The 23,762-nt window shown below is 44.1% G+C and overlaps 1 protein-coding gene across 4 annotated transcripts in view; it reads right to left on the bottom strand.

Annotated features, from left to right (window-relative positions):
- The window catches only part of LOC137520978 (tenascin-R-like), a 1,044,586-nt gene that overhangs the window by 39,453 nt on the left and 981,371 nt on the right, over positions 1 to 23,762 (bottom strand). For all 4 annotated transcript variants that reach the window (XM_068239622.1, XM_068239621.1, XM_068239625.1 and 1 more), the window contains 4 exons: positions 22,330 to 22,462; positions 19,204 to 19,355; positions 13,252 to 13,348; positions 7,498 to 7,659 (listed from right to left, as the gene is read on the bottom strand). In XM_068239622.1, coding sequence (XP_068095723.1) covers positions 7,498 to 7,659; positions 13,252 to 13,348; positions 19,204 to 19,355; positions 22,330 to 22,462 — 544 coding nt within the window. The remainder of the gene's footprint in view (positions 1 to 7,497; positions 7,660 to 13,251; positions 13,349 to 19,203; positions 19,356 to 22,329; positions 22,463 to 23,762) is intronic.

Below are 23,762 nucleotides of genomic sequence, written 5' to 3' on the forward strand. Positions count from 1 at the left end.
TACTTTAAGGTTAGAAATGTGGGGGTTAAGGTTAGGCGTGGGGGGGTTAAAGGTTAGGGTTAGGCATGGGGGATGTTTTTTCAGAGGTAGGCGCGGGTGGGTGGTTAAAGTTGGGCATGAGTAAGGGAAGGTTCTGTGTGAGAATAGTCTTAGGTTAATGTGTAATATCGCTTCAGTATTATTTACCAATATTTTACTATGGTAATTTATATCTTTAAAATATCGACAAATTTTACAGATATTCTACTAGCCAAAATCAGGCGCTTACATTCCCTTGCACCCCTTATTCATGCATGCAACGTCCCAAGAAAGGATAGGAATTTCCTGACCCACATCAGTTAGATATGGGAGGCAACCCTCAGAGAGATATTAGAGCACATCCCAGCATAGGCTTATTGCAAGGAACAATCCATAGAATGCAAGTTGGAAGTAATACATTAACAATGAAATATGCATTTACCCGCTTCATGACTATGCTCCTGGAAAGCTACATTGTGTTTGTAAAAGTTAGCGTCCAATGACATCAGTAGAGGGGAGGAGCCCCTCCGATTTCAGGGTGGCCTGTGAGGGGCCCCCAACTACTAACCTTCTCTTCCTCTGATACAGGGGACTATACTGCAGATCAAGTGTTTTTGTGGCTATGCTTGTTATGGGTGTGAAGATCATGATGGCCTTGCTTGTTTTATGACCCTTGTGAGATGGGCTCCAAGGTCATGAAGAAGAACAAGGGAAGGGGTGTTAGCATTGAGGGGGCACATTAACGTTTTGCTGGAGGGCCCCATTAATTGTAGTTACGCCACTGTTAGCTTCTGACAGGAAATACATTTCGCTATGTCCCTGCACCCCTGTCACTTAGCCACGGTGAACAGCACGAGCCCAGGGACAGCAGGAACACCGCTAGGCAAATCTGCATTTTATCAGAAACTAACGTCCACAAACATGATGTAGATTTCCAATAGCGTAGTCCTGAAATGCTTTCAGAACTGGCCACTTAGACAAACAATCCTTGACTAGTGGGTCACTTCCTATAGAGGCCTTCCTACGAAAAATAAAATAGGCACAACATCATTGGACAGTATGATACAAATACAAGCAAACAAAAAGACAAACACAAAATCAAAAACCATAAAATTCTCCTAAATACAAAAAAAAGGCAACATAAATACTTCAAATTACAGAAAAAGACTGTACTGCAACTGCACTCTACTAGCTTCTCCCAAAGAAATCCTAGATTATTATGGACTCTAAACAATGGGTATGGTATAGTTTAGAATCTAAACTAAAGAACCTAAACTAAAGATAACCTTTAGATTGTGACCTCTTTAGAATCAGTGATATGACTATGTACTCTGTAAAGCACCGCAGAATGTGTCAGTGCTGCATAAATACATACTTAAAACTACAAATAACTGTGATGAATATGTTCACTGCATACACACACACAATCGGGCAAGCACCATCAACCACAAAATAAATTCTCAAGTATAGTAGTATTTGAGTGTGCAGAAAGGAACTATAGACAAACAGGAGTGGACGAGAAACAGAAGTTCCCTGAAACACCGCACCACTCAAACAAAATATCAGTATAATCACATCTTTATTCAAAAAATAAATAAAAACACTTAAAAAGAATGAAGGGTAGCCATGCCAATTACTAAGCCAATAATCAATAATATTACATACAAAGATGTAAAAATATAAATATATATAAATCTTTGGCTAATTTATCCATACAAAATACTGACCACTGAAATAATCATAGTACAACAGATGGCATAATACATGAGTACGAAAATCACATGGCCATCCAGACAAAACCTACATATGTATAAAGGCTATAGCAGCAACAATGTGTGAATAAAATACCAAACAATATAAGTGTACAAAACAGTGCAAGGAAGATCCAGTAAACAGACAAGAATGAAACATATAGTGCAAACAGCAAGGGGAAATAAAGTGCAGATAGTGCATAAGACAGTGTCTAAACACTGAAAGAAAGTGCTATTGCTTACCAATGATGAGGTCAGTAGGGGAAAAGGGGCATTGGTAAGCAATAGCACTTTCTTTCAGTGTTTAGACACTGTCTTATGCACTATCTGCACTTTATTTCCCCTTGCTGTTTGCACTATATGTTTCATTCTTGTCTGTTATATTGTTTGGTATTTTATTCACACATTGTTGCTGCTATAGCCCTTATACAGTGGCTTGCAAAAGTATTCGGCCCCCTTGAAGATTTCCACATTTTGTCACATTACTGCCATAAACATGAATCAATGTTATTGGAATTCCACGTGAAAGACCAATACAAAGTGGTGTACACGTGAGAAGTGGAAGAAAATCATACATGATTCCAAAATTTCTTTACAAATAAATAACTGCAAAGTGGGGTGTGCGTAATTATTCAGCCCCCCGAGTCAATACTTTGTAGAACCACCTTTTGCTGCAATTACAGCTGCCAGTCTTTTAGGGTATAACTCTACCAGCTTTGCACATCTAGAGACTGAAATCCTTGCCCATTCTTCTTTACAAAACAGCTCCAGCTCAGTCAGATTAGATGGACAGCGTTTGTGAACAGCAGTTTTCAGATCTTGCCACAGATTCTCTATTGGATTTAGATCTAGACTTTGACTGGGCCATTCTAACACATGGATATGTTTTGTTTTAAACCATTCTATTGTTGCCCTGGATTTATTTTTAGGGTTGTTGTCCTGCTGGAAGGTGAACCTCCGCCCCAGTCTCAAGTCTTTTGCAAACTCCAAGAGGTTTTCTTCCAAGATTGCCCTGTATTTGGCTCCATCCATCTTCCCATCAACTCTGACCAGCTTCCCTGTCCCTGCTGAAGAGAAGCACCCCCAGAGCATGATGCTGCCACCACCATATTTGACAGTGGGGGTGGTGTGTTCAGAGTGATGTGCAGTGTTAGTTTTCCACAACACACAGCATTTTGCATTTTGGCCAAAAAGTTTCGTTTTGGTTTTATCTGACCAGAGCACCTTCTTCCACATGGTTGCTGTGTCCCCCACATGGCTTGTGGCAAACTGCAAACGGGACATCTTATGCTTTTCTATTAACAATGGCTTTCTTCTTGACACTCTTCCATAAAGGCCAACTTTGTGCAGTGCACGACTAATAGTTGTCTTATGGACAGATTCCCCCACCTGAGCTGTAGATCTCTGCAGCTCACCCAGAGTCACCATGGGCCTCTTGACTGCATTTCTGAATAGCGTTCTCCTTGTTCGGCCTGTGAGTATAGGTGGACGGCCTTGTCATGGTAGGTTTACAGTTGTGCCATACTCCTTCCATTTCTGAATGATCGCTTGAACAGGGCTCAGTGGGATGTTCAAGGCTTTGGAAATCTTTTTGTAGCCTAAGCCTGCTTTAAATTTCTCAATAACTTTATCCCTGACCTGTCAGGTGTGTTCAGTTGGACTTCATGGTGTTGTTGCTCCCAATATTCTCTTAGACAACCTCTGAGGCCGTCGCAGAGCAGCTGTATTTGTACTGACATTAGATTACACACAGGTGCACTCTATTTAGTCATTAGCACTCATCAGGCAATGTCTATGGGAAACTGACTGCACTCAGACCAAAGGGGGCTGAATAATTACGCACACCCCTCTTTGCAGTTATTTATTTGTAAAAAATGTTTGGAATGATGTATGATTTTCGATCCACTTCTCACATGTACACCACTTTGTGTTGTTCTTTCATGTGGAATTCCAATAACATTGATTCATGTGTGTGGCAGTAATGTGACAAAATATGGAAAACTTCAAGGGGGCCGAATACTTTTGCAACCCACTGTATATATGTAGGTTTTGTCTGGATGGCCATGTGATTTTCATACTCATGTATTATGCCATCTGTTGTACTATGATTATTTCAGTGGTCAGTATTTTGTATGGATAAATTAGCCAAGGATTTATATCTATATATATAATAGACTAAGTGCCTCAACCTTCAAACAAGAAGAAGAAGTACTTTGCATGAGAAAATTTATGCGTGCTTAAACACCAAGTTTAAGGCCTCTTTTCCACGGACTGTTGAGCTGTGTGCTCAGCAAGCAGTTACCAGGCAGCAGTGAGCAGATACCAGGCAGCAACAAGCAGTTACCAGGCAGCAGCAAGCAGTTATCAGTCAGCAGTGAGCAGATACCAGGCAGCAACAAGCAGTTACCAGGCAGCAGCAAGCAGTTACCAGGCAGCAGTGAGCAGATACCAGGCAGAAACAAGCAGTTACCAGGCAGCAACAAGCAGTTACCAGGCAGCAGTGAGCAGATACCAGGCAGCAGCAAGCAGTTACCAGGCAGCAGCAAGCAGTTACCAGGCAGCAGCAAGCAGTTACTAGGCAGCAGCAAGCAGTTACCAGGCAGCAGTGAGCAGTTGTGAGAGTTTGAGAGCCATTTTACTGCCTATTCACAGTCCATGGAAAAGAGGCCTTACCCTAGCAAGTCTGACATTGCAAATCTGGCCTAATTGGCTATTCATGAGCAATGCTCATGCAAATGCATGCACAAACCAATACCACAAAGCAGTCACCCTGCTACATGCTACATTAGCACTATCCGGCTCAGTGCACACCAGAGCGGTTCGGCAGCGTTTTGCGATCCACTTGCGGCTGCGGATACGCTTGGGTAATGTATTTCAATGGGCTGGTGCACACTAGAGATGTAGCGAACGGTTCCCGAACCGTTCGCCGGCGAACATCTCTGAATACATGGGGCATTTACTCCTCCTGGGTCGCTCTGACCCGGAGTAGTACGCCTGCGCTGCCCGGTGAAGCGCGTCCTAGATCGCGCTCCTGTTGCCGGGCGCTCTCTGCGCATGTGCGTGACGTCATGAACGACGTCACGCACATGCGCAGAGAGTGCCCGGCAACAGGAGCGCGATCTAGGACGCACTTCGCCGGGCAGCGCAGGCGTACTACTCCGGGTCAGAGCGACCCGGAAGTAGTAAAAGCCCCAGAGATGTTCGCCAAGCGAACAGTTCGCAACATCTCTAGTGCACACCAGAGTGGGAGGCGTTTTGCTGAAACGCATACTCCCGAGGTGAGGCATTTTTTGGATTGCGGAGGCGTTTCTGCCTCCAATGTAAAGTATAGGAAAAACGCAAACTGCTCTGAAAAACGGCAGTTCAGAGCGGTTTTGCAGGCATTTTTGTTACAGAAGCTGTTCAGTAACAGCTTTACTGTAACAATATATGAAATCTACTACACCAAAAACGCTTTACAAAACCGCAAAATGCTAGGTGAAATGCTACAGAAAAATAAGAAAAAGCGTTTCAAAATCTGCTAGCATTTTGCGGATCTGCTAGCAGTTTTTGGTGTGCTCCAGGCCTCCAGGAGCGCCACGGGGAGGATTCCCAATGCCCCCTTTTTATACAACTGGGGGGACCGCAGGGTCCCAGGCTCTCTCACTGCCTGGAAACCACAGCGGCACCCCAGAGGGGGAGGCTGGGTGGTGTGGACGACCCCTCCCCCAAGTGTGGCCAGCACCGGGGAGAGCCGTCTGCACCCACCTCCCAATATTAAAAACAGGCACTTACCTTAACGTCCATTGCATTCTGCTACATGCGCATTAATTTGGGGGCACCACATGAGAAAGGAGAGAAGCATGGGTCACCCCGAGCTTTAGAGCTCAGGGCTGGCTCACATACAGCACTCCAGAGGGGGGGGGGGGGGGGAGGAAAGGCGCACTCACTCCAGGGTTCACACCACCGGAGCAAGCCATCCACCACCTGCCTCCAAAGGATACAAACTGCACAAAATGCTTTCCAGGAGAAAATTAATGCGCATGTAGCAGAACCCAATGGACGTTAAGGTAAGTGGCTGTTTTTAATATTTGGAGGTGGGTGCGGACGGCTCTCCCCAGCGCTGGCCACGCTTGGGGGGGGGCGGCTGCGCCACCCAGCCTCCCACTCCGGGGTGCCGCTGTGGTTTCCAGGCAGTGAGAGAGCACTTTGCAGTATTGGTTTTTTGACCCTGCATAGTTTGGCATGCGAAAGCAAATGCATATTTGCATGAGCATTGCCTCATGAATAGCCAATTAGGCCGGATTTGCAAAGCCAGACTTGCTAGGGTTAAACTTGGTGTTTGAGCACGCATACATTTTCTCATGGAAAGCCTACTTCTTCTTGCTTCAAGGTTGAGGCACGTACTCTATTAGATAGATAGATGCGGCGTATGCTACGACGCGGGTTGGCTAGTATATTTATATTTTTACATCTTTGAATGTAATATTATTAATTATTGGCTTAGTAATTGGCATGGCTACCCTTCATTGTTTTTAAGTGTTTTTATTTATTTTCTGAATAAACATGTGATTATACTGATATATTTTGTTTGAGTGGTGCGGTGTTTCAGGGAACTTCTGTTTCTTGTCCACTCCTATGTTCACTGCATAGTGATAGATCAGCTTTGAAAATAAGTGTCATCAGGGCAGACATCAACAAAGTGTCTCAGCTGACTAAAAAAGGGGAAATAACCGTCTAGTTGATGTAAAAGCAAAGAAAGGGATGGATACGGGTAAAATGGGGCCCTAGGCAAGGTAACCATTGGTTACAGGGGCATAGAGGAGAAAACCTTAGAGGAGCAACTATGCCCCTGGACATCTATAAGGCCCTAGGCAGTTGCCTAGGTGCCTTGTTGATGCTCATGCTAGTATTGATGATGGCAAATAGTATTGATGATGGCCAAGACATACAGTACATATGATTTCCTAACAACAAAGCAATGTATAATTCAAACCCCAAAAAGAAGAGGAAAAAAATGGGGGCAGGGAATGTAGGTAACTGTTAACGGCAGAAGTTTGGTCCCGCCATAGGAGCCCATTGTAATTATTGGCAAGGAGGGGAAATTTGGGCACCCGCTGTGCCCTAATTTCACCTCCTTGCTGATAACTACAATGGGCTTCTATGGCAGCACCTGCAAACTTGTTTCTTTTGCCTTTTTTTTATCTTTATACTAGGGGTGGAGATGGTTAAGGTCAGGTGTGGGGAGGAAGGGTTTAGGTTAGGTGCCCGTGGGGGTGTTTGCAGCGGTGTGGATGGTTAAGGTCAGGTGTGGCGAGGAAGGGTTCAGGTTAGGTGCCTGTGGGGGAGTTTGCGGCGGCGTGGATGGTTAAGGTTAGGCATGGGGGAGGAAGGGTGAAGGTTAGGTGCCCGTGGGGGTGTTTGCAGCAGTGTGGATGGTTAAGGTCAGGTGTGGGGAGGAAGGGTTCAGGTTAGGTGCCCGTGGGGGAGTTTGCGGCGGCGTGGATGGGAAGGGTGAAGGTTAGGCGTGAGAGGGGGTAAATATACAGAAATTTTACTGTCGAGATTGCGGGGAGCCCTTTTTTGATGTACGTGGGGGGGATTCAGACCGAGGCTGTGGCGGACCCCAAACAGGGACTGCAATCTTATTTCTTGCTGCAGTTATGGGGGCAAATGAATAGTTAAGTTTAGGTTTTTAAGCCCCTTTACATTTTGATAAACAATGATTATAAAGTGTGATGAGTCTTACCTGCAGTTCCATTGTAGTCCCCAATTCGCAGCTTGTACATACTACGCGGGTCACCCACAAAGAACTTGTTGTAATCGGCGTACACGGCTTCCTGTCCATCCCGCATGTCAATCCTCAGCTCATAGCGGCCCTGAGACGTCAGCTGGTGGAGGGTGTCCAGACCTGTGGGGAGAAAGACACTGAGCTTCTTTCTTTAGATTTAGATGTGAGTATAAATCTCCACTCGGCCGTCCTCTAGCAGAAGGGCTTCCACACATTGTGTTGTCATCGATTATCCACACACAGGAAACTATGCATCATAGCAGGAATGTAATTTTACCCTAAAATCCTCTGAATAATAAATTTGTATTACTGTTATTAAGCCTGATGTGAGGGAGCATTTCTCTACAGAGCAGTCATATTAATAATAACTGTCCTATACAAGGCTGTTGTCTGCGTTCAACAAGAAAAAATAATTATAGCCGTTGTGTCACCCGACGGTATGATTTTTTGTCACCACTGCTGAATAATATTTTTACTTCGCAGTGAATACCGACTCCAAATTATGACATTGGAGAACAATGTTCTTCAAGGAGAAATGTAGCCGTGGTAATGAGATGCACCTTGGTGAACCAGAGTCACACTCGCAGTTATTTTTACTTAGCTTCCACTGACAGATGCCAGCCTCTGCTACAGACAGGGCTGTGGAGTCGGAGTCGTGGAGTCTGAGCAATTTTGGGTGCCTGGAGTCGGAGTAGGGAAAAAATGGACCGACTCCGACTCCTAATGAATTTAAACTGTAATTAATAGAAAATATGATAAAATATTCTATTGCTCAGATAACAGTCATCATAAATAATTTATATATACAGTAATAGCTGTGCTTAGTCCACAAAAAATGAAATAAACCAATCAAAATTAGTTACTTGTGCTGCTTCAGTAAAGCAGTCCCTGTATTTTTAAAGTCAGATATACATATCTGATTGTGACTGTACAGTATATATGATGTGTACACAGGAATCTCATATATACTAAATAACATCTATGCTGTAAGAATAAAGCCTAATGTGTAGCCGTGTCACTAATAGAGATGGTCAATGAGATGGAAATAATTCTGCGTTGATTCTGATTTATGCAAATGTACGCACTCTCTTTGCTCATGAAATCAAATAATTTGTTATGTTGTTAAACTTTGGTTTGGTGACTACAAATTAAAGGGTAACTGAGACGGATGAAAAGTAAAGTTTTATACATACCTGGGGCTTTCTCCAGACCCCTTTATGCCAATCAGTCCTTCTCTGTCCTCCTCCACCACCTGGATCTTCTGCTATGAGTCCCGGTAATTCAGCCAGTCAGCGCAGTCCGGCCACATGCCGTTCTTACAGCCAGGAACATTCTGCACCTGCGCAACAGTGCTACACAGGTGTACTATGCTCCCGGCGGCAGAGTGTGTGCACGCGCACTACGCCAGACTGGTTCAAGTACCTGGACTAATAGCAGAAGATCCAGATGGCAAAGGAGGTCAGCGAGGGACTGATTAGCCTGAAGGGGGCTGGAGGTAGCCCCAGGTATGTATAAAACTTTAATTTAATCTGTCTCAGGTTTACTTTGTTACACAGTAGTACTATACTCTACATATGCACTCCCCACAGAGCTGCAGGGAATCTACTGAGAATGTTGTGCACATTGAACACAGAGGTGTTGTCTATCACCCATAAACCTGGTTCAGATTGTGCATGAAGAATGTGTAATAGAGGAAGAATCTCCTTATTCCCCTGCACATCACTCTTACATGTACCCACACTTACATTGCCTAGGGCCTGATAGATATTCTTTGTTCCGGTTTGTACCTTTTACAAGTACTCTTACCAAGGACTAGTTTTAGTCTAAAGGGAATAAATAAAGCAGCCTCCATATCCTTCTCACTTCAGTTGTCTTTTAAAATTCCTAAGCGTTGGCAGTTAAGAGACGAATTTCATGTTACATACTTTCAATCAACAAGATTGTAATATGCAAATTAGAGGATTCGGAGTCGGTGAAATCCTAAACTGAGGAGTCTGAGTCGGTGGATTTTTGTACCGACTCCACAGCCCTGGCTACAGACATTGCATTGAGGACATTCACATACTGCAGACCTGCAGGATATTAGTCAAACCTGACCCGCTACCCACAGACCTGCCATTCACTTTACAAGAGATTCTCATACGTAGCTGCTTTTCAGTCTCTTACATACATTAGGGGAATGGTGAGGTAAAGCAAACATAAAATGAGAGGCATATGGAGGGTAACATATTTATTTCCTTTTAAACAATGCGTATTGCCTGGCTGGCCTGCTGAGCCTCTGCCTCTAGTACTTTTAGCCATAAACCCTGAACAAGCATGCAGAGCACAGGTTCCTGACAAAAATCTGACAAGATTGCTACAGGGCAGTTTCTAGGCTATAGAGCTCCCGGTAGACTCAAGCACACTATTGCAATGCTACTATATGCGGTAGCCAGTGGTGCCCCTTAGTATTAAGTAGCCCTCAGTATAGCAGCCCCCCAGTATAGATAGCCACAAGAGTTCCCAGTATTAGGTAGCCAGGTGCAGCCTCCAGTATCACATGCCCCACAATGTAGATAGCCCGAGAGCCCTCTCCATGTAGGTAGTCAGGGAGACCCCCATATAGCCAAAGAGCCCTTTATTTAGGTGGCCAGAGAGCCCCCCATGTAGCCACAGAGCCCCCACTTCAACAAGAAAGGCTACCTTTTAGGGTGCATAGAGGGAGCCTCCCCAATCTCCACATGCGCCACATCTGCTTCCTGGTCCTCAGGGGGTGCTGTTATCAGTAAGATGGGACACTCATGACCAGGAAGCAGATGTGGCATGTGTGGACCCCAGAGAGTTGAGTTAACTCTTCCGCTGTGCACTGTGCAAGTGCCTCCCTGCAGCTGTGCCCCGTGTGATGTCCCACCCCACCTAAAATGGGCATGATTAGCTACATGCTAGTTTTAGGTGTGTGATGTAGACTCTTCTGCAGACAAAGAGATCAGCAGGCTAGCCAGGCAACTTGTATTGTTTAAAAGGAAATACATATGGCAGCCTCCATATCCCTCTAGCTTCAAGTTTCCTTTAAATAAACTTGAAGTGAAAAAAATGAGGAGATAAAGAATCGTATTTATATAACTCTAAAGCTGGCCACACACCATACAATTTTTTAAATATCTGTTCAATTTAAGAATTGCAATCTATTTTTCTGACTGATTGTAACATTTCAAAAATATGACTAATGTACGACACACCCATGTTCAAATTGTCCCCAATTATGATAAAAATGATTGGAAACTCTGAGAAAATTGCTAGGGTGTGTATATTAATAAATTGATAATCTAACACACACCATACAATCTTTAGAAAAATTAAAGAACAATTTCCAGCATTCCGGATCCATACAAATCGAAAAAAAAGGGAAATCTGATCAGAGTCGAATGAAAAAAAAAAAAGCTTTCAATATTTTGGGGAGATCCGATTATATTTATTGAATTGCCGTAAAATCGGATCATTTTATTGTATCGCATGCGGCCGCCTTAATCCTAAATTGGACATTCCTGGAATCACAATCTTATTTTGTATTTAAAGGTTAGAATTTATGTTTCAAGTGTTATTCAGATGCCATAGAGACAAATCTTGAACTACTGATTTATTTTTCTGTCGCTTGTTTTCCTCTTCGTTTTATAACCTCTAATTAGTTATCAGTGAGAGTTATGCTGAAGCCCATTTGCAGAGAAAGTGTCATTTAGAGTCTTGTGCCCAGATTCACAAAAGCATGAAAAAGCTGCAGAGTGCAAGGAGCGCAAGGCAATTTCACCATTACTCATTGTGACAAATAAGCGTAACCTGCACTACCTGAGGTAACGCACATTACTCTACATGCTGTCTATGTAGTCTGTGAAATACACCATTTACACATGTTCCTATGTCACACTGCTCTTGCGCAGTGTAGTTGATTTAGTTATGGATTCTTGAAATGGAGATCATATGAATTATCCAGGAAACATTTGTCTGCCATTATGTAGAAAAAGTTTGACCCCTTTCCTAGGTCGTATCAAAATATAAAGGGCTTGATTCACAAAGCCATGCTAACTGTTTAGCACGGGTGTGCTAAACAGTTAGCATGTGAAAAGCCGTTCATGGACTTTTGCGAGCGCAAAGTGCCGCAATTTGCGCGATTGCGGACTTTTGTGCGCGCAGCACTTTGAGCGCAAAAGTCCGCGAACGGCACTTCACGTGCTAACTGTGTAGCACACCTGTGCTAAACAGTTAGCACGGCTTTGTGAATCAAGCCCATAGGGATTGTTGGAAGATTAGTAAGTTATTAGCTCTGAATTAAGTTTTATATGCAGGCTCCAGCGGCAAGAACTAAATTAGCCACAGCAAGATAACCTTTTTGGAAAAAAAAGGTCTTCATTGAAATGTATGGAAATTCTAAAAAAAGTCCCGAAATTTTACTTGGTTTTACTTTTGCCAGAAGCACTGAAAGGGTTAAGTTTCAGTGTTATTGTATGCCTGGGCTATCTCAGCAGAGCTCTCCTGAAGTCTATTCACAGTTTCTGATAAGAGCTACTTAGACACTCTGATCAAGTCTTTGAAACAGAACAAAGAGCAGTGAATTCTTTAGCAGCTACATGTGTGATAAAGACTTTTCATTGCGTGTTATGCAAGAGTTTGGGTCCGCTTTCAGTGTAAAAGACACAACCTTTCATATTAGGCTCTGTCTTCATGCTGCCAGGATCAGAGGAGTCTCAGGGTTAATAACTTACCTGATTGCCTTTAATTCATTAAGACAGGGGATGGTCTGTCGTCCCTCTCAGAAAAGCTGCTTGTAATGCTTTTTTTCCCCAAAAATCTTTCAAAGGTCTGGCCACCCCCACCTGCGTTGCTATGGCCTGCCCCCAGCTCAGCAGCTCCAGTCTAATTGACAGCTGCCTGGCTGGGGACGGGCTGTAGCAATGGAGGTGGGAGTAGCCACAGAGCTTTGGAAAACTTCAGAAAAATGGCAGCAACTGTCTTGCTCAGGAGGAGGGCAGAGCTTCATGTGTCTAATGAATTACAGGCGATCAGATGAGTTATTAACCCCGAGAACCCCCCCCCGCAGCATCAGGATAGAGCCTGACATGACAGGTTGTGTATTTTACACTTGGAGAACTCTTTAGTTTTACAAATGATCCTGGCTGCTCCTTCGTACAAAGGGTTGGAAACTTATTTCACCTAGTAGCAAATGTAACAAAAGTTTAGTCCAGGTGTTCTCCATCTCCAGAGATCCTTAAAGTGTACCAGAGGTGAAAATTATATTTACCCTGCTAAAAATGACTTTTTAAAGTACTGTATCCCATGGTTTTCTTTTATATTTAAAAATTAGTTCATGTATTCTATCTCCCTCTGCTCTCAAAAGTTGTATTCTGCCTGGAAAACTTTTATGGCTGTAATTTCTTTATCAGTGATGTTAATTATATCTCAGACAAAGACAAGACAGGAGCTCTCACTCCTATGGCTGGAAATTCACCCTTTCAGGCAGCAAAATAAATCAAGTAAAAGTTATTAATATGTTTTGTACTTACATGGATGTACATACATGTTTATCATCATGTCACATATCCCCTCGGGTACACTTTAATAAAGTTACCCTAATGTAATGTTTCTTCCAGTACAGAAATTGTTGGACTTTACATAAGCATTTGTACACATACAAGTCACAGGAAGTACTGTCGTTAGAATTTCCCGCTATAACTGACTCACCAAGCCAAAACTCATCTTCCAGGTTCCCAAAGCCCACTCGGTAGTCAGACCACTTACGGAAGAAGTCTGTCAGTCCGTTCTGACGTCTCTGGAACACCTAAAGATGGATGCAGAAGTATTAATAGAAAGCTCAAATGCAAGATCTGCCCAGATAAAAACTATGCTCACAATCCATAGTGCATTATCTGTTTTCCTACAGCATACGTGAGCTAGAAATTATTAATTGCATTAATGAGGTGTGTGTATGTATAAACTGACATATCAATATGAATTCCAGTATGTACAGGGTATGTGCCCAAGCAGTATGTGATCACAGCAAATCAGAGCTTGGCAAATCTATTAGCTGATCGCACAAATCACATGCTTCTCCATGAGTTCTCCTGACATGACCAAGACATAGTGATTATGATGGTAAATGATCTACTGTTGGTGCTTATACCCCTCTTGCCCTGAAGTCAAGACTTCCCCTTAAAGTAAGCCCTAGCATCAACTTCAAGCATGCTCGAAATATAAGCACTACCCCGAAATTAAGCCCTAGCTGCAGTAAGGGGATAAAGTATGGCAACTTGTGTTACTTCTGGAGCCAATGGTCTCACGGGCAGGACCAAGGCTCTGTCAATTTCCAAAATAAAACAGCACTCCAACAAGGTAAAGGATCCAGGAGATGATACTCCTATAGATGACACCAAATAGCAAGCTCCCGAACTCATGGGAAAAGTCTACTAGAAAACAAGATAAAAGAGGAGCGCTCTATGGTGCAGTAACGTTTTATTGTAGATAAAAAAGGAATAAAATTGCACTTACAAGATGCAAATGCTTTCAAAGCATGTCTCCCATATAGGGTGGTTAGAAATCCCTTCTCGTCTCTCCTCCTTCCGAATCCCGTAGCTGTGGCCAATAGCAAGGGTGTTCAGGTGTACAGTATATCAGACCATCTGGGTGGGGTGGAGTGGAAAGGACCTCATTCACAGTGCCTGCAGCATCATGACGCATTTCAGCGTACTTACGCCTTCATACAGCTACAGGATTCGGAAGGAGGAGAGAGGAGGAGGGATTTCTAACCACCCTATATGGGAGACATGCTTTGAAAGCATTTGCATCTTGTAAATGCAATTTTATTCCTTTTTTTATCTACAATAAAACGTTAATGCACCATAGAGCGCTCCTCTTTTATCTTGTTTTCTAGGACCAAGGCTCTGGGCAGCACGGTGGCGTAGTGGTTAGCTCTCTTGCCTTGCAGCGCTGGGTCCCTGGTTCGAATCCCAGCCAGGGCACTATCTGCAAAGAGTTTGTATGTTCTCTCCATGTCTGCGTGGGTTTCCTCCGGGCACTCCGGTTTCCTCCCACATTCCAAAAACATACAGATAAGTTAATTGGCTCCCCCTAAAAAATTGGCCCTAGACTACAGTACTTACACTACATAATATAGACATATGGCAATGGTAGGGATTAGATTGTGAGCTCCTTTGAGGGACAGTTAGTGACAAGATATATATATATATACTGTACAGCGCTGCGTAATATGTCGGCGCTATATAAATACTAAATAATAATAATAATAATAATAATAATTGGCCCAATCACTACACTCGCTGCTACTCAACAAGTGCAGTGATCGGCCCAATAACAGAGTTATGGTCCCGCATATGAGAGCATCGGCTCCAGTAGAAACACAAGTTGCTGTACTCCTTCCCCACAGGCTGAAGAGCGGGGAAACAGTGGCATGGAGATGGGGGTAAGAAAAGGATTAGGGGGACATCCAAAGACACGGGGGAAAGCCCAACATGGAGCTAGGGGTAAGAGGAGGATGCAGGGGGACATGGGAGGACGCAGGAGACACCAGGAGGACATAGCGTTACAGGTGTCTGTGGGACACAGGAGTTTAGGGGATAGAGCACATGGGTACAGAAGGGGACAACATAAGGACACTAAAGGTACAAGGGGGACACACAAGAGGTTGGAACCAGCAGTGGGAGAGGCGGCACAGTGGGGAACACACATAGCAGAGGAGCTTGTGTGTTCATAGAAATATAAGACATCCCTTGAAAATAAGCCCTAGTACATTTGGAGCAAAAATTAATATAAAACACTGTCTTATTTTCGGGGAAACACGGTACCTGTTTGAAAAGAACTGCTTATCATCATTGTGCAGTTATCACTATTTCAGCTCATACAGAGCTCATACAGCTCATATAGAGTATGGGACTAGCAAGTCGTGATGTCTTAATCTAAACTGTGTGCACTTTTGTAAAAACTTTAAATTTTTTCCACGACAGACCTCCCCGAAGCATGTATAGCTTAAACCCTTTGCAGACTGGATAACAAGAGACATACAGGGGTTTGTTGGGAGTGACAATAAGGCTCTCTGTATATCAAGCACTATACTACAACTGACTTTTTCTTTTACCCACTGAGCCCTGTATATGTCCAGTGGAAGCCCAGTACCCAGCAGTACTTTCTGGTTTAAGATGTGCTGACTACATTCAAGAAACACGATTGGTGAGGTGGTAGTGGAGATGGAGCTATTATTATGTCAGGTGTCAGTAGCAGGCCGATTTCAACAGGTGGGCAACTTAGGTGCAAGGGAAAGGTGGGGCAGGGTCCTTCACAAATAGAGGGTGCAGTAAAGTGGAAGGTGTCAACTCACCTGCCCAGCGTCTTTCCTCTGGCATCTCCATCTCCATGGTTTCTTAGAGTGTCAGTGCTCTTGTGAGCTGCTGGCGTGTGAGGGGGGCACCACATGCTGATGGGAAGCAGTGATATGCAGTGCCACAGAAGGCATGCTGTCGGAGGAGGGAGTGGCTCAGGGACATGGGAGACATGCTTCCGCTGCTCTGTACTGTGCTGAGGGGTCACTAGGGGTCACTAGGTCACTTAATTTGGACATCTGAGAGGGAGGTCACTGCCAAGTAACAATACTAGTATCTTGAATCGAAGTGCATCACCAGGCCACTTAAATCTGATAACTTGTTCTGACATAGGCTACTTAATTATGAACTATTTAAGGACCACATGAGCCCGCGTTAGAGGCTCAAACAGCCACAATTGTCATTGCTACACCACAACCAGATGTCATTATTAAGGTGTTTAGGGTGGTATCTTTATACAGAAGCTTGCATTCATGTGGCCTATAACAGGTACCAGATTGCAAGTATCACATCCCTAATGCGATTTAGAGGCACAATACAAACTCATATTCAACTGCATTTTTCATAAATCAAAAAGAATATTAAATTGTTAGGCCTAATGGATTGCTATATAATTAAAATATATCACGTGGCCTCATTATGCATAGAAAAGTAATGGTCTCCCGCCATGCAAATTGCCTGATTGTTTCAATGGATCAGTGGGTGACTGGCACTCATTGTAATGTGAACATTTTCTATAACCAGTAAAGTGACGGCTTTCACCTTATCTAAAAGCCCCCACTGAGTCCATCCTTCCCTAACTGGAGAGACTGCTATGGCATTACAGAGCAATCCCCTACCATAGGTTTCCTGTTGATGATGTTCAACTTAGCGAGACAGGCAAAAAGGGTTATGGAAATTTGGCGGCACTATGGGCTTGATTCATCAAGCATGACCCATAGTGCGCCCTATGCACACCTTACATAGCAGTGTGCGCTGCCTTGTAAGGAGTGTGCCTTCCTTAGTTACACGCATTGCAATGCGCAAAGCAATGTGCGTAACATTAACTGCGGGTAGCCCTGCTTCTGTGAAGTATCACTACCGTGATACTTTACTTGGGGCCGCTACTGTATTAATTTACATAGCAATGTAAATTAATACAGTAGCGGCCGCGAGAGAGGTATAGCGATACTTCACAGAAACATTGCGGTAGTGATACTTCACAGAAGCAGGGCCACCCGCAGTTTGTTACACGCATTGTTTTGCGCATTGCAATGCGCCTAACTAAAGAAAGCACATTCCTTACATGGCAGCGCGCACTGCTATGTAAGGTGTGCATAGACTGCACTATGGGTCAATAAGCCGCGCTGCTTTATGAATCAAGCCCCATGTGTGATGTGAATAGAGGGGGAACAGTAATTAATGCCGCCGGGACTTTTGCAGGAGCAGAATGAGCGTTTCTTCCACTTTGCTCTACGCCCAAAATTCCCGGCGTCTTTATTACATGAATGCCCGACTTAAACAAAAATGTGTTCTCTACGGGCAAGTATTGAATCACAGTCCTCAGGTAAAGCGCAGATAGCAAGGCACTGCACCATGTCACCACTTTGTGTCTGGTAGCTGACAGCTTAACTCCCATTGTAAGGACAGAAAGTGATACACTGTGGTTGCAGTGCCCACATGTGAACACAGCCATTGCTTAATCACTACAGTATGTTGTTTAGTGATTATAACTACCATAAATCAAGGAATCGCGGATGATGTGATCGTACACTTACTGTAATACTTTTCCTGCTGTCCGTACTCCTGTTAGAAACATTTCTCCTCCTTTCTAAATGAGAGCAGGACATTGTAGGATATCTGATGACTTGTCCATATGCCAGCTGTCCCAGGAATAGGAAGTGAGAGCTTCACTCCCCAATGGGTATACAGACAACAATTACATCCTGAGAGGATTATTAACCTTTCCTCATTCACAAGTAGGGATGGTAATTGAGATGCAAACAATTCTAAATAGTTGCTGCAGGATTATGCACATTTTGTATGCAAATTTATGCAACTTGAAAATGGACAAATTGAATTCAACCTTGGTGGGATTTGATTGGTCCATTTTCAAGCTGTGTAAATTTGAATACAACATTTGGTTAATCCTGAATCAAATTTGAACTACCTGCATCTCACTGACCATCCCTAGCCGCATCGCATCACTTCCGCATCTCCCGATGCAGAAGTGTATTGGAGGAGATGGGACGCGGCTGTGGGCGGATGTGGCCGTGCGAGAATCTGCAGCATGCTGCAGATTCTCGGATCGCTCCGTACCACATGCACGCAATGGAAACTCTTCCATTGCTTTGCATGTGTTTCAGGACACCTGCGGCATCGCACCGCTCCTAGTGGAAACGGCCCTTAGGGTTAGGTATCAGTGGCGGCATTGGTTAGGGATCTATTAAAAGTCAGCGCAGATCATAAGTGAATCCACTGTTTCACAATCAACTATATTTCACCATAGTGGTCATCCAGGCTTATAAAGCCAAGTGGTAGACCATCAACCAGAGGATTAGAAGGAGCTTGCCAACTGCTGACATCCCATGTTATAAGGTTGTATGTCTCGCATCCAGTGCTAAAGGAGACCAAGAAATGACCAGGATCCAAACTTCCAACAATCCTTATTTTAGTTCAGGCATATCGTCCCGAAGGCCAAAATCGACAAAACATGCAAATAAATGGCAGATCTAAGTGTAAACCGTTTATTGGTAAAACATAGCATAAGCTATAAAAGAGAGAAGTAAAATTCAATAAAACGTACATACGGGGCCAAAGCAATGGCAACCCCGATAAAATGTTGCGCTTGTATGCTGGTCCACAACCAGTGAGACAGTATGAAGGTGCCGCCTGTCTCCTGTTTTATCAATAAACGGTTCGGTTAGGTTTAGATATCAGTAGGGGCATTGATTAGGGTTCGGTTGGAGGCAGTTCGGTTAGAGTTAGGTATCGGTAGAGGGAGGGCTTGTGTGAGAATAGTAACCTTACTATTAGCAGTAATAAATTATATGTACAATTTACTGTTATTTTATTATTATCAGAATTACCGGTAATTATTGGTAATTTTACCAATATTCTTCTAGCGGCTATTTCCGTGGTGCCCGATTGGCATGTATGCCTAAAAATAACAGTATATACAGAAGGGCCAGTCACTATAAAAAAAAGGTTTTAAACTTATCAGCACTTTTATCAGAATTATTGGGATTTTTCTGCTATTTCAAAATCCGCCTCAGTGCTAGCAATTCCGCGGGGAAACTCTGCTCCGATTGGTCACAGTACTCACAATCCAGCCTCCTCCATCAGTGCTCATGTCACAGAACACAGGCACACTGAGACTCTGATCGCCATTGATATAGATGGTGTATACTCCACTCTGGGTGTCTCCGTTCAGTAGGTGTTGCGCACAGTCCTGGGGATAGGCAAACACTCTTCCTCCTGAGAAGATATAAGACAACCTACAGTCATAAAACTTACTTGTGAAAAAAATGGGTACTTTGACTCAGTGCAACCATTCGGATTGGCCCAGCAGCACACAACTAAACCAGTGTAACCATCTCCATGTCCACTCATTCCTACCTCATACCTCTGCAGTTGTGTGCTACAGCCTGGACAAGTCCTCTCCCCCGCCTGCAGATTGGACACTGCCAGAGAAGCAGCATGATGATGAGCTGATCATTCTGCTGCTCTCACCTGTAATTAAGCTGCCCTTTCCTGTAATTGAATCCTGTAATCTCAAGGTGTTAGAGCAGGGGTCTCAAACTCAATTTACCTGCCGCAGGAGGCAAAGTCAGGATGAGGCTGGGCCGCATAAAGGAATCAATCAATCAGCAGCTCCCGTACCCCCCCCCCCCCACGCTCCCCCCGTCCCTTGCATTGATTTTTATTTCAAAATCAAATTCACACTGAAGCGAACTATTTTGCCTATTTTACCTTATAGTTCGCTTCAGTGCTCCCATAACAAGTAATCCGCCGCGTCCCCGCCGCAAAACGAGGGCTGCAGAGCCCCCAAATCGCCCGGGGGGCAATCCGCCGTCATTTCCTGGAAGGGGCAGAGCTCTCACTCTTCTTTCACAGAGAGGGGTGGGCAGAGGCGGCGATGCGCCGCGATTGACGTCAGGAGGGGCAGAGCTGAAGCTAAAAGCTCTGCTCCTTCCAGGAAATGCCGGCGGATTGCCCCCAGGCGATTTGGGGGCTCTGCAGCCCTCGTTTAGCAGCGGGAATGTGTCGGATTACTTGGAAGCACTGAAGCGAACTATAAGTAAGCTTTTGCCAGCGCGGGCCACAAAATATTGCAAGGAGGGCCGCAAATGGCCCGCGGGCCGCGAGTTTGAGACCCCTGTGTTAGAGGGTAGACCACAACTCTGAATGGCTGACAATTCCCTTCCATTCTGTTAGGCCCCTTTTCTAGCATTTTGGCGATCACTAGTGCAACGTGATTTCCATGTAAATCGTGATGCACTTTTACATTAGCGCGTTTTGATTTTTCGCAATCGTCGTGCTGCACGATTATTGGTGCGATCGTGTTTCACTCCTGATGGTTCACATCACAATCACAGCAAGTGGAAAAAGAAAGTGGAAAAATGCATTTGCGTTTGCACATGGAAAAGGGCCCGGCCTGTGGCTGTGCAAGATTCACACACATTATGAAGATAGACTCAGGTACTGGTTATGGCAGAATGTGAAATACATTTAGACTGGGGTCAAACAACAGTAAAAAATGGTCAGTTTTATGGAACGGACCACACCAGGAAATGGACATGTTGATGGACATTTATTATTATTATTTAGTATTTATATAGCGCCAACATATTACGCAGCGCTGTACAGTGTGTATATATATATCTTGTCACTAACTGTCCCATCAAAGGAGCTCACAATCTAATCCCTACCATTGCCATATATATATATTATGTAGTGTAAGTACTGTAGTCTAGGGCCAATTTTAGGGGGAGCCAATGAACTTATCCATATGTTTTTGGAATGTGGGAGCAAACCAGAGTTCCCAGAGGAAACCCACGCAGACACGGAGAGAACATACAAACTCTTTGCAGATAGTGCCCTGCCTGGGATTCAAACCAGGGACCCAGTGCTGCAAGGCGAGAGAGCTAACCACTACGCCACCGCGCTGGACCTTTCAGACATGTTCCTATTTAAGAGTCCAGGGTCGCATATGCGGCTGCGTGATGATGCACAGTGTGGGTGCCAAGAGCATGCGCGACGAGAACCGAAGTCGCTGGATTACTGGAGTCGGCAGCGGGGTCAGGAAAGGAGCCAGGAGGATGCCGGGGGACCTTGCGGGCTATATAAGTCCAGCTTTTAAATTTCCTCCTCTGCTCAGGGTCCTTTTAAGTTTAAAAAAAAAATTGTAGTAGTTCATTCAGACCTGAAGGATTTTGTTCCATTTTACGGCCCATTCACACTTAAAAGCGCAAACCGGTAGCATTTAGCACTACAGTTTTGCGCGGGTGATTTTGCTGCTATTTAATGAGGAAAAATCACTGGACAAATACCAGCTAATCTCCCTGGTGTGAATGGGCCCTTTCCCACGACCCTGTGTTTTTTGATCCAACTCCGATTGGCAAGGGTGCAGCTGAGGTTTCTGTGGCCCCAAGCAGCCCGTCATTTGTGCCCCCCCCCCCCCCCCCCTCAGGAGCAGCTTCATGTCCTACCACCATGGTTACTTCCAGTCGGCACCTCTGACGTCATGAGAGACACCCGCTGCTCCGGAGGTCACCATGGTGACAGAGGACACAATGCCGGCGACAGGAGAAAGTGGCCAGAGTCAGTGCTGGATTGGGTCATGTAAGCTAGGATAGGGGGCCGTGCTGTGGAGCACAGGGCAGGCCACCAGCAGGACAGTGAGACCCCCTGTAAAGTGAGACCCGGGGGGCGTGCCTCGCTATTATGCTAGTGGTGCCCATGCCTTTGCTAATGGATCGTAAAATGCAGGATACAGTTGAAACCAATGGAAATGGCAGTGACAGTTTCCAATGACATGAGTATGACATGATTGTGGAGCGATTTTGTCCCAAGTGCAATTGTTCTAACATGTTTTGTCTGCGATTTAACTTTTTATACTTTTCATATAAAAGCTCAATAACAGTAGTGGACTGCATTTCAGAGTGGAAGAGAGCCCTAAGAAAGTCAGTCCATCTATCTATCTATCTATCTATCTATCTATCTATCTATCTATCTATCTACGCATGTCATAATTAATCTGATAACAGAGAGTGAGATCAATCTCCCCCATCACCCCACATTCATTATCATGCAACCTGCCATAATCTGTATAAACTGCACACGTGACAATGCCACCCCCTGCTACACCTCAGGGAGCGGCCTGTTCCCTCCCAGCTCTGTAGCACAAGCACAGGATGATACATTCTTTGTGTGGTGGAGGAACACTGACCTGTAGTGAAGACCGTGTGAGTGACAGCGCTTCGTTCTCCATCCAGTACCGATAGTAAAGTGACATTGTATTCTGTGCTTTCCAGCAATCCCTCCAGGCGTATCCAAGTGTCTTCTGCATCCACAATCAGTTCCTAACAGACAGGCAGATAAAGGCTATCATGAAGTGTATATTCACCAAGGAGCAAATCTATCCATGATGCCACAAGTCTTTATGAGCAGCGGGCTGGAATGTTAAACAGCAAGGCCTATAGCAGACAGATTAGTTCCCTCACACTTCTATTGTAGGATTATTTCCAGCATTTAAGTTACATGCTGCCTAGTAATACACATACAGTATATATAAAGCGGAACACCACTTAGCAATACAAAAAATATACACAGTGTAACCTTGATTTACAAGAATGGTTCCGGAAACATGCTTGTAATCCAAGCACTCTTATATCAAAGCAAATTTCCCAATAAGGATTAATGGAAACTCAGGTGATTCCTTCCACAACCCAAAAACAGCTGCAGAAAAATATTAAATACAAAGTACTGTACTGTATAAAGTAAAAATATAATAAAGATTTTCACTACTAACAGAATCATTGCTATCTATTTTTGTATGTGGCTTTAAAGAGGAACTTCAGTCTAAACAAACATGCTGTCATTAAGTTACATTAGTTATATTAATTAAAATAGATAGGTAATATAATCTCTTACCCACACTGTTTTAAAAGAACAAGCAAATGTTTGTGATTTCATGAGGCAGCCATCTTTTTGGTTGAAAGGAGGTAACAGGGAGCATGAGACACAGTTCCAACTGTCCTGTGTGCTGATCACCCCTCCCAGTTGCTAACTAAGCAATGTGAACAACAACATAGGAAATCCCACCATGCTTTGCACAGCATTAGGGAAAAAAAGCCTGGGCAGTTTTCTTTGATGGGTGGAGCTTAGCTAAAAATGCAGCTAAAAATGATGCTTTGGTAAGAAAAAACAAGTTCTGATGTTAAAGAAACACCAAGCCTTTTCAGTTCTGCTGAGTACCTTTTTAGTCCGGAGGTTCACTTTAACAAGGATTTTATGACAGTTGCTTCTGCCTACATTAGAGGATTTCATGGAGATGTGAGTCCCTACACTCAGATTAAATTGGAACTGTAAATAAACAAAAACTAAAAGTATGGAGTACTTACCTCGGAAGAGGGATAGCCTGGAGGATCCAGCACTGGCTCCCCCGACAAGCACTGCGTAGGTGCAGCAATATTTATCTTCTCCAGCTCCAGCCAGGCACAGTAGCCGCTTTCCGAAGGGGCTGGTGGAAAAAGTCGAACCTGATAGGCACACGCCTGCGCAGTAGAGCAAACCTGACCATGCTCGGCTATTTCCACCTGAGCGAAAATGCGAAGCCGCTACTGCGTCTGCACAGGATTACAGTAGGTAAGTATTTACCTG

The sequence above is a fragment of the Hyperolius riggenbachi genome, chromosome 6 (genome assembly GCF_040937935.1).
Source record: "Hyperolius riggenbachi isolate aHypRig1 chromosome 6, aHypRig1.pri, whole genome shotgun sequence".
In the NCBI taxonomy this organism is placed as follows: Eukaryota; Metazoa; Chordata; class Amphibia; order Anura; family Hyperoliidae; genus Hyperolius; species Hyperolius riggenbachi.